This window comes from Labeo rohita, chromosome 7 (assembly GCF_022985175.1).
Source record: "Labeo rohita strain BAU-BD-2019 chromosome 7, IGBB_LRoh.1.0, whole genome shotgun sequence".
In the NCBI taxonomy this organism is placed as follows: Eukaryota; Metazoa; Chordata; class Actinopteri; order Cypriniformes; family Cyprinidae; genus Labeo; species Labeo rohita.
Window position 1 is genome coordinate 45,272,098 of NC_066875.1, and position 12,095 is coordinate 45,284,192.

A 12,095-nucleotide genomic window follows, 5' to 3' on the forward strand; every position below is an offset into this window, starting at 1 on the left:
CTGTAGAGTTTTGATATATATCACACAATGAGATGGATGTTCCTGGAGGCACATTTATATAAAAAATACTTCTTCTTTATGACTTTTATGAAAACTGTTGAAGCCAAATGAAACATATTTACACCAAAAAAAAAAAAAAAAAAAAACTATCCAAAGGAGATGCATGTATACACAAACTGAATTTTCTCCAAAATAATGCAACACTAATGCAATCACATTTTTTTTGCAATAGCACAAAAAGCGCACAGTGGATCCAATGAAAGTCAGTTTCAGCCACTAAATAAAAACCAATAAAAAATACTTTTTATTTCACCATTCTGACTTTCTTACAATTCTGAGTTTATATCTCGCAATTCTGAGTTTGCATCCTAATTCTGAGTTTATATCACAATTCTGAGTTTATATCTCATAATCCTGAGTTTATATCTTGCAATTCTGAGTTTATATCTCGCAATTTTGAGTTTATATCCTAATTCTGAGTTTATATCTCAATTCTGAGTTTATATCACAATTCTGAGTTTATATCTCGCAATTCTGAGTTTATATCTCAGTTCTGAGTTTACATCTCACAATTCTGAGTTTGCATCCTAATTGTGAGTTTATATCCTAATTCTGAGTTTGCACCCTAATTCTGAGTATATATCTCAATTCTGAGTTTATATCTCATAATTCTGAGTTTCCATCCTAATTCTGAGTTTATATTACAATATCTCAATTCTGAGTTTATATTTTGCAATTCTGAAATTATCCTGTTAGCGTTTCAATGTACCACCCACGGTACACTTCGCATTGAGTAAAATTTTACAGGAATGCTTAAAAGGGGTTAAATCACGCAAAAGTTTATATTACAATTCTGAGATTATTTATCAATTTTGACTTTATATCTCAGAATTCTAAGTTTATATCACAATCCTGATTTGCAATTCTGAGTTTATATTTCACAATTTTGTAATTATATCTCAATTCTGAGTTTATATCACAACTCTAAATTTATATCTTGCAATTCTGAGTTTGCATCCTAATTCTGAATTTATATCTCAATTCTAAGTTTATATCTCACAATTCTGAGTTTATATTCTAATTCTTAGTTCATATCTCACAAATTCATGTTGGAATGTATTTAAATGAAGATTGAAAGAGTTTTTGTAAGCAGTTGTCTAGTGATGTCAAAGTCATGCAATCATGGAGTAGTTTTTTTTATAACTTAACTATGGCTTTTTATTTCTGATGATTGTATTTAGGCTTCAAAATTCATAAAAGTTGTATTCATTAATGAAGATTGTCTTGATGAACAAAAAGTTTAAAGAATCATAAACTGTGGTTAGTCACAAAGCTCATTTTTTTAAAATAGCATTGGCATGTTGAGGGAATTCTTGATTTTTGAACAACTATGTAAAATGATGCTTAAGACTGTAATTTGGCCTGATGAATGCCAGTGTTAGTGTTACTGTTTGTTAATTTCCTCTCAACATCACTGAACCTACAATATAAAATCATTTGAATTTCAATAGCATCAAGCTTGTTAGGAAAACAAACTAGCGCACACTGCTTTCACACAGTTCGGTTTTTATGAGGCAAGGGCAACGGAAACAGCCCTGCTATAAAACAAATAAAACAACAGAAGCTTCACAAACGAGCAGGTTTAATGAAGCGCAAATCAGCAGCCCTTTTCTTCAAGAGTCACTGATTTGCGAAATAACTTCATTAGCAAAAAAGGGTCAAAAGTAAAGATAGAGCAGATATGAAATACAAGACTGAATGTGTGAAATATCTACTAACAATGTACCACATGTTGGACCATTTGGGATCGTTGAAATGGATGTAGCTCGGGTCGCTCCTGACGTGGCGTTTGACTCGCGTCTTCACCACCTGCTGCTGCGCCCAGTCAACCTGCACAAAGAGCCCAGGTTACACTGACTCACATCAAAGACTAAACAGTTTCAGCTCACCTTCATGCACATAAACACGGCTGTGAAATGCACAGCCTGTATTTAGTCATGCTCTAGCTTTTCCATTACATGAGGCTTATGAAGTCATTGGATTTTGAGGAGAAACAAATGGGAATATAGTACTCTGAGACATAATTAATCCAGCCTGAGGAAAAAATATAGTCACACCACCCAAAATATTAAGAGATTTTCTTAATAATTTCATTTTACGGAACACAAGACAAATTATAAAAGTCTGTTCACTTGGAAAGTAGTAGCACACCTCAAGAAGTCACCATTCGGGGAATGCCATAAACACTAATGTTTTAAAATGAGATTCTTACGCTTATTTATTTTATTAAAAATCCAGAAAAAAACTGTACAGTTATGAAAATGTATTACAATTCAAAATAACCATTTTCTATTTGAATATATGTTAAAATGTAATTTATTTCTTTGAGTCAATGCTGAATTTTCACCATAATTACTCTAGTGTTCACTCTAATATGCTGATTTGCTGCTCAATAAACATTTCTTATTATTATAGAATATATATAGTTGTGCTGCTTCACATTTCTGTTCAGGATTCACGATTATTTGATTATTAAAAATTAAAAAAAAAAAAGTATTTATTTAAAATAGATTTTTGCAACAATTTAAAAGTTTTTACTGTCACTTTTGATCAACTTTTCAATACATTGCATGAATAAAAGTATTATTTCCTTCTAAAAAATTTGATGTGTATGATGAATACTTCTAGGGTATTTGCTCTGCTAACTATAAGCTATTTAATTCATAGTTACTACATTTGGTTAGTGGAATCATATTTCACCTTGAATACTTAGTATAAAACCAACAATTAATTTATGTGTCTAAAAATGTGCATTTTAATATCTATTAATGCAGCACTGAGCACAAGATCTCTGTATCCTTCCTTTGAAAGGCATCATCTGTTGTAAATAAGGAATGCGCACTAGTCTTCTAATTAGAAAAGTCACCCAGCCATGCCTGTAGATTTATCTGTCCTGCGGCAATGCCCGAATTTGTGGTTTCCCTCAGAAGAGCTTAACTTTAGAATCACTAGTGCACTACTTTCTTGCTTTCATTAAAACGGTCCAAAGGGAAATGTAATGAAAATCACATACTGCAATAATTACGTCTTTCTGTGTTACAGTCCCAGTGCTATAAATGCACGGATTGCGTTGGGAATCAAGTACATGTTCTTGTTCAAAAATAACTTCTATGAAATAAATCAATAAAAAAAAAAAAAAAACGAGTCATTTTCATGACATTTGGTTCCACTAATGATTCTCAAATGTTTAAATCATACTGAAAAACTCCTGAACCACTAATGAATCTCCAACGAGTTGGAGGCTGAATTGATTGTGATGAGAGAGGAAGCCTGGGTGCCTCAAAGAAAATAAACAGACAACACATCTAAACAAGCCGCGTGACCAACTGCAGTTGAACATTGTTGAATCGGGCAAATGATGAACAAATGACTCCTATGAGCTGCTTCTTTTGAATCAATTAGCCAAAAAAACTTGCTGCTTTGAATCGGTCTAATGACTCACTCATTCACTCACTGATTCAGAATCAATGAACTTGTTCAGATAGTTAGGATGTATAATATTAAGCACTAAAAGACATGTTAAACACATAAATAAATAGTCTCTCAATACATATGAAAACTAAAATGAATAAAACATCAAATTAAAACATCACATGGGTCAATGACGTGACGCCTAAATTTAGTTTAAAACAGGTTTAAATGCATAAAAAAGATGCCATATATAAGAAGTACCTCTCCCACATATGCACCAACTTTAACTTTTCAAAAAACATTAGTTATTTGTAATTTTTTCTGTTTGTCAAAACAACATGTGGTGATAAATTTCATAGTGACCTTTCATGGGAAGCTAGCTTGTTTTATTTAGGTGCCCAGTTCTGTGCTTGTAAATTTGTACTGAATTTAAAAATATCATGTGGTGCGACAAAATATCATGTGACCACTGCAGTGTTTTCCATTCTAGATATATGTCCCAGATTGGCAATTTTTGTGCTTTTATATTCAAATAATGGTTTATATACACAAAATACTTTATTTTGGTATCATTTGGAATAGATTTTTATGCAATTTGGGTCATTTGAGACAGTTTAATCTTTGTACAATACGAGAAAGAAATGTGAAAAATAATAATTTAGAGCATGTCATTTTAGTTTGATAATTATGCATTTATTAGTAATTTATTATATATTTACTAATAACTATTCTAATCTATTTTACCAGATTCCACTGCCAAACAAAGTAAAATGAACACTCACCATAGGCAGCATGTTTATTCTGACCCTGCAGTCAAGCACAAACTCCAGATGTAATTTTCTACTGTAAGAAATATTAATTAAACTCCTGGCAAAGGGTCAACTGAGCAGCCAAGATTGGGCAAAGTTTAGAAATAATTGGGTCTAAAAAAAAATCACTGCAGCTAAAGATATGTGCTGAACTTTTCACACGTTTCTTTAAATAGATTTTTAATGATATAAGGTCTTTGTGTTATTTGGAGAGACCACTCATCATGTGGTGCGAACAATAATAGCAATAACTGTATTAAGTTAAATATATATATATTTTTTTTACATTTCTGTGACTAAAAAATGAATCACTGCTACAGTAAGCTTAAGTGAATAGTATTTTTTTAAAATATTTTTATCAGTTTTATGCAATTTACAGAAAAATAAGTCTGCTAACTACATTTAAGAAGGCAACTTTGAAATTATAGAACAAAATATGAGATCACTATTTACAAAAACTCAAAATAAAATAATAAAATAAAATAATAAAATACTTTGTTTCTAAACACTTTTATTACTGAGAAAATCTTTAAAAAATGTGAAGCATGTTAAGGAGATTAATTAATTTTAATATAAATCATGGTCACACAACATGACATTTTTATCTAGATGAAAACACTAAAATCACTTAATTGGAAATTTCAGTATGAATTTGTGTGTACACAACATTCGTTTGAACAACTACAAAAGATATTACTATTTTTTGTATTTTAATATTTGCCTGTTGAAAATCCTTATACCTCAATGACCCATTTTAGTTGTTTAAGCTATCTAAAGTGGATTTATATCAAGCATAGCATGTCACACACCGAATAAGCAGCTCATGTACTGAGTATCAAGAAAATAAACTATGCATTTCACTTGATTGAAGGCACATAAACATCTGTAAATGCACATTCTGCATTATTGCATCACGTCACACAGTTTATAAAGTGATCTTTGGTCTCAATAACTATATTACTTTACTAAAGAATTGTTTATTATTATTATTTATACAGTAAATGTACACTACCTTTTAAAAGTTTGAGGTTGCTAGATTTTAAATATGTTTTTAAAGTTTTTTCTGCTCACCAAGACTGCATTTATTTGGTCAAAAATACAGTAAATTTTTTTTAAAATAACTGTTTCCTATGTAAATATTAGTTAAAATGAAATGTATTGCTGTGATCAAAGCTGAAGTTTCAGCATCATTACTCCAGTCTTCAGTATTACATGATATTCAGAAATCATTCTAATATGCTGATAATATGATCACTATTATCAATGTTGAAAGCATTTTCTTACATTTTCTTCAGGATGTTTTAATGAATAGAAACTTCATAAGAACAGAATTTATTTTAAATAAAAATAACATTATAAATCTAATATATCTTTGTTGAATAAAAGCATTCTTCTTCAAAAAAAGAAAATCATACTGACCCCAAACTTTTGAATGACAGTGTAATTACTTATTGAACACTGGTGTCTTTTATCTCAATGCAACAACAGCAGGTTGAACGCTGCATCTCAGATATGAAAGATAAAAAAAAAAAATTCAGTGTCCTTTTGTGAGGACAACAACACATCTGTTGGAAGAGCTGCTGTTTTTTTTTATGTCCTTTTCAGGCTTGACAGCTCTTTGCTTGCGGTTACAAAACATTTCGCGCCGCCTCGCATGGCCTCTGCCTGTGGCCTGACACTGATGAAATGGGTTATTGGGCATTTGCCACGTCGCACCATTTGTACACATGGCCCGGGGCAGGATATGATCAGAGGGCCTCCGTCAGATGCCCTCCAATAGACCTGGACTGTTTTATTACTCCCGAGATGCCGGCTGTCGGGAGGAGATAATCTTAGCAGGAGAGGGCCGCTTTCCAAAGCCTGGAAACAGCTTGACTTTGAATGCCTGGCTGCTCTGTCAAATGAAGTCTTGGACAAACACGGCTGCTCGTCATATTAATGCGTCCGGGACCGGTGTGAGTTAACGTGTAAGATGGAGAGGCTGAACGGCCGTGTGAAAAGTAGGGTGGACACAGTTGCAACAGAACTGAACAGCCTGGCTCATAAATATTCATCGGGTAGTCATATAATTAATATTCAACAGCAGTCCCGGTAGTCCTACCTGATTTGCTGAGAGGCAAACAATGGTGAATAGGCACTAGCTGTGGTAGGTTTGTCAGCAACTATCATTTTGCCTTATAGGGGATCTATTATCCAAAATCACTTTTATAAGGTGTTTGAACACAGATGTGTGGCTGCAGTGTGTGAAAACAACCAGCCTAGAATGATAAAAAACCACCTACTCACTTTTTTTATAATCCTAATAAATCATAAACAGTCTCTCTGAACACGTCTCTCCGTACACGTCATCGTAGGGACCAATCACGTCCCTTTTGTGATGATCTCTGCCCTATTAGCATAGACACAGCCCTGAGTAAGAAGCAGCAGTCCGGCATTACTGGAGAAATACAATGTGCCATGCTCCCAGTCTGTGTAATTCAAATGCGCATTTATTATGTACAGTACAATCAGATGACTGACTTTTAAACAGAGTATGTTTTCATTTGTTGCCGGCATGCCGGAGCATAAGCTCTTGAAACTCCGCCCTCTTTTGAAAAGGGGGCTGGGAGCACTGGCTCATTTGCATTTAAATGGACAAACACAAAAATGGTGCGTTTGGGCTCATACCCTAAAAGTGGCAATTTTAACAAGCTATAAAAATGTATCTGTCGGTATTTTGAGCTAAAACTTCACATACACACTTTGGGGACATCAGAGACTTATTTTACATTTTGGGGCATAATAGGTCACCTTTAAGTGTAAAAATATAATTATTTCCTAAAAAGTGTCTGCAATAAAAAGGTTGCTACACCTCCTAGGAGAGGTTATTACAGTTTTGAAAGTTTTACTATCTTTATTCTATTTTGCACTTTTAGTTTCAGTTTAGTTTTAGTGCATAATCCAATCCATTCAGGATTTTGCAATCTTGTGATTGCAACACAAATTCAACCAATTACACTTACATTTATGCATTTAGCAGACCCTTGTATGTACATATGTATATATATATATATTTTTTATTTATTTATTTTTTTTCTTCTGTATTTACTATTTTTATTATTATTACTACTTTCCACAATGATTTAGATATAGCTTTATGGATGTGAATTTAGAGAATAATATATCCAGTATTGTCAAAACATCAAAAAAAAATATATAAATAAATAAATTTATATATATATATATATATATATTTTTTTTTTTTTTTTTTTCTGTATTTACTACTTTTATTAATATTACTACTTTCCATAATGATTTAGATATAGCTTTATGGATGTGAATTTCGGTCATTGTACAAAGTGGCAGGAGGGGGGTCCATCTGTGCTACTGCTTAATTATGCAATATTGAGCATTGAGCGCTTTTACCACCCCAGGCTGAAAGTCACCCTGTATAGTGCTGAAAAAAAATCTAACTGCACTGAAAATTATACATAACAAGAAAATGTATGCCATAACCCAACCACAAAATCAAAAATGAGGCCTCTTAGATAATAGCTAAACTGAATTTGTGAAATGTTTACATGACTACTTGAACACTCAGCCACATCTTTAGTTTTAGTCAGTTTCATTCCTTATGACACATTGCTCCTGCTGTCCATGATGACGCATACGACAAAACAGAAACTGCACCATACTGAAAATAATACCATTAAAGTCAAAGTTAAAGCTTCATTTTTTTCATATTCACTACAGCACAGCATACTGCAGGACATGCGGACAACAAAAAACACTATAAATGCATCACTGCTGCCACATTTTGCTGTAAATTTTAACTACCATCCCTCCGGCATCAGCCAGTGTTTATGATTCAGCAGCACAGACTCAGATCGTGTGTCAGATGGTCAGCACCGGGCCAAGTTTATGCATAAAATTTTTGAAATATATTCAATAGTTTGGTTTGAGGCCATTTAGATCAAATAAATGAGACTTTTCATGAATACAACAGCTGTAGACTCGCATTTTAAGTTTTGTTTGACTCAACATTCACTATGATTTAAAAGTTTGGGGTCAGTAAGATTTTTTGATGTCTTTTAAAAGAAGTCTCTTATGCTCACCAAAGCATATTTGATGTAGATTCGTTTTTTTTTCTTCATCATATTTGGAGAAATGTAGCATTACATCACTTGCTCATTAGTGGATCCTCTGCAGTGAATGGGTGCCATCAGAATGAGAGTCCAAACAGCTAATAAAAACAATAATCTACAAGTAAACCACACCACTCCAGTCCATCAATTAACATCTTGTGAAGTGAAAAGCTGTATGTTTCTAAGAAACAAATCCATCATCAACCCTTTTTGACTTCAAATTGGGGCTGCACGATTAATCGCATGATATTGTGAGGCGCGCTTAGTCAGTGAAGCCGGTACTTTGATTAGTAGTAAAGCTCCATCATGTGCGTTCAGCTGGAGCGGCAATTAATACACAGAGCCGTAAATCACTGACAAGCTACGCCAAATCGCGCTCATAATCGAATGCGATTTTGAGCGCACAAAATCGTGCGGTTAATCGTGCAGCCCTACTTTAAACCATCGCTTCTGGTCAAAATAATAAGATTTTAACTGATGGATTAGAGTGGTGTGGATTACTTGTGGATTTTTGTGATGATTTCATCAGCTGTTTGGACTCTCATTCTGACGGCACCCATTCACTGCAGAGGATTCATTGGTGAGCAAGTGATGTAATGCTACATTTATCCAAATCTGTTCTGATGAAGAAACAAACTTGTCTACATCTTGGATGGCCTACACTGTAAAAAACAATTTGTTGAGTCAACTTAAAATAATTTGTAACCTGGCTGCCTTAAAATTTTAAGTTCAGTCAACTCAAAAAAAGTTTATTCAACTTGAAATGTTAAATTACACTAAGTGACAACTTAGATATTTGAGCTGAATTAACTTAAAATTTTAAGGCAGCTGGGTTACTTACCCATCTGTTAAGTTTAGCAAACACAAATATCTAAGTTGTTACTTAGTACAACTTAACATTTCAAGTTGACTAAACTTATTTTAGTTGACTGAACTTAAAATTTTAAGGCAGCAGGGTAACAAATTATTTTAAGCTGACTCAACAAATTGTGTTTTTTATTTTTTACAGTGTATAGATGAGTGAACTTTCTCTTTTATGTGAACTACTGCTTCAACTTGCAAGCATTTCAAGTGTCATTCTTGTCATCGGTGGAGGGTCTGGTGATGGTAATGTGACCACAGGAGGGAAGGCTTACCTTCGGGTCCATGTGAATGAAGCTGTGAGCGCCTCTGGTGGCAAAGGTGGATCTGCGGACCACTCTGCTGTGATGGAAATGGTAATGGTGCTCCAGCCCTCCGATCTACAGAACAAACAACCATGAAAAAACAGCAAGGGAAATCACGGTCACACATTTGAGAAAGGCACGAAATGAACTTTTATCACACAGCTTCAGTAGACAGAAATTGCATCTTGGCAGGGGCTAGCCTACCCAAAAGGAACCAATATCAACACAGACTCCAGTATAAAACCTGCATCCTCATAAAACACCAAAGTGAATCTCAGTAGAATGGACATATGGCACACAGTGGGTGGTGCCATGCAAGGCGAAATCTAGCTGGCACATGCCTACTGCCCTCAAGATCTGACTGTGATACGCAGCACATCTATCACACACACCGCCACTTCGGAGATGAACAGTTGAAGGGATAGCTTAGTATTTACTCACTCTCATGTTGTTCTAAACCTGCATGCTGTTATTTTGTCAATGTGAGTCCAAATGTAATTATTTAATTTTCATAATTACGAATGCCATTCTCCTTCCAAAATATTTCAACTGTCACATCACAATTGCAATTTTCCAAAACCATTTGAGTGTCCATGACATCAAACTTGGAACTACATAATTTTTAGAACTCTGGAACATTTCAATGATCAAAGACAGAATATATAGAACACAAGCTGTAACTTGTATGCACTTTTTTTTTACAAAGTGTTTCAACATCATTCTGATGGTACACTGACTTTTAATAAGGGAATATGGCTTCTGTTTCGTTCCTGTGCTCTGAACAAAAGGAACATGTGATCTGGGATATTTTTTCAGACCTTGGTAACTGTTGGGGCCTCCAAAGTCACAGAAATACCCAAAACTATATATAGTTGCTTTAATGGTATTTTTGATTGCAGACATCATTATGAACTTTCATTGAATGGAGAACGAGTTGTGTAAACACCTTTTTTTCCTTATGTTTGTCATTGAAGAAACACAGGTTGCCAGATTGAGGACATGCAGCAGGAATGAGCCTTAAACTGTAAGCAAAGGAGTTGACTGATCTGCATTTTACTATGGTCACAGAGCTTTTTAGGTTGGGTAGAATCTGCCATTTCTGACCCAGTTCGTTAGCAGGCTTCCATGGCTGCAATACGCTGTTTTCCACCAACTGGCAACCTGTGTGTCGAAATGGGTAAACTGGCAGTGGGCAATTACACAATCCAAAACAAAAACAGACATTCTGACAGGGAACACACATTTCAAAGTAGAATGACTAGCTGTAGCCGTATGTGAACTTAGCATGTATACAACACCTTTATCACCTGCATTGCAGCCAAATCATGTGAAGTATTTAATCTTACGAATCAGAGTTTTCTTTTGTAACATTTGCCAAAAATGTGGAGAAGAATCCATGCACATGTGTTTATCTTTCAGGAAGCCTGCGTGTAAATGAACTCCATGTTTCGTTGCTCACTCACATCGATTCTCCTTGCTGTCAGGACACACTGAGCAGACCTGAGATGTGTGCATTACGTGACAAAGTGGACTCAAAATAACCTTGAGAGACAACTTTGCTTTTAACAAAGAAATAAAAGAGATCTCCCACTGTGATGGGACAATGAGCAAGCAATTCTCAAACCAAAGCTTCACAGACTTCAGAGTTTAGCTTGAGGAGATCATCTTGAAGCCTTGGAGAACAGACAACAAATTCAAGACATGCTATTAGCGTAGACGGTGTTAATTTAAGCAAACACCACCTCCAGATGTCCTAAGGCCCTCTAAGTGAGAGGTGCATTCCATACAGTGCAGTTGACTTGGGAAACAAGAGCCGAACAACATGTTCAAACAATTCACAGTATGATTTTTCAAGTTCTCATGATGTAAACATGGTTAAGAAGAGTTTATTTAAGGATAGGGGGCAATTCTGGACATACTGCAAGAATATGAGGCAACACAGCAGTCGACCAAGAGCGGAGGCTCTGCCAGTATTTAGAAATTCTAGTGGCTTTGTGATGCTTGAAACTGTTAAAGGTGCAGAATGCGATACTAGCACACATAAATTAGCCTTTCACTGAAATGTATGCTTTGAGATATGCCTAGGCTCTTTAAACCACAACAGGAACATGTGGCTCACTCGTTTTTAGAGGTTGCAGTTTTATGGAAAGGAAGTGTGGGTGGTCTAATTTAGTGGCTAATGCTGGGACCCAGACAAGTCAGAAGTGGGAATACTCCACCTGAAATTTCCCATTTACAACCTTCCAAAGCATTCCACATTTTCGGAATTTAGAATTCTCCCGCCTCCGTTCAAAAATAACCGACGGAACGTTGCATTACTAGTCACAGTTTTAGAAATTAGATCAAATATTGCTTCTCATTGACTGGTTGATCAGTCTGCCCCTACTATACAAATAAACTATTTTCAAGTTGAAGGAGGAACATTTTCACACACGTTAGCGAAATGACTAAATTACATGGTTAGAGTTAGCTTGCTCTCAAGCTGCATTAAATACAGCTTCACTTGCATGATTTGTGCCAATCAC

The 12,095-nt window shown here is 34.8% G+C and overlaps 1 protein-coding gene across 2 annotated transcripts in view; it reads right to left on the reverse strand.

Moving 5' to 3' along the window:
* Window positions 1–12,095, reverse strand: part of pcsk6 (proprotein convertase subtilisin/kexin type 6) — a 93,063-nt gene that overhangs the window by 79,003 nt on the left and 1,965 nt on the right. For both annotated transcript variants that reach the window (XM_051115296.1, XM_051115294.1), the window contains exons 2-3: window positions 9,541–9,645; window positions 1,780–1,890 (exon numbers count right to left, since the gene is read on the reverse strand). In XM_051115296.1, the coding sequence (XP_050971253.1) occupies window positions 1,780–1,890; window positions 9,541–9,645 (216 nt within the window). The remainder of the gene's footprint in view (window positions 1–1,779; window positions 1,891–9,540; window positions 9,646–12,095) is intronic.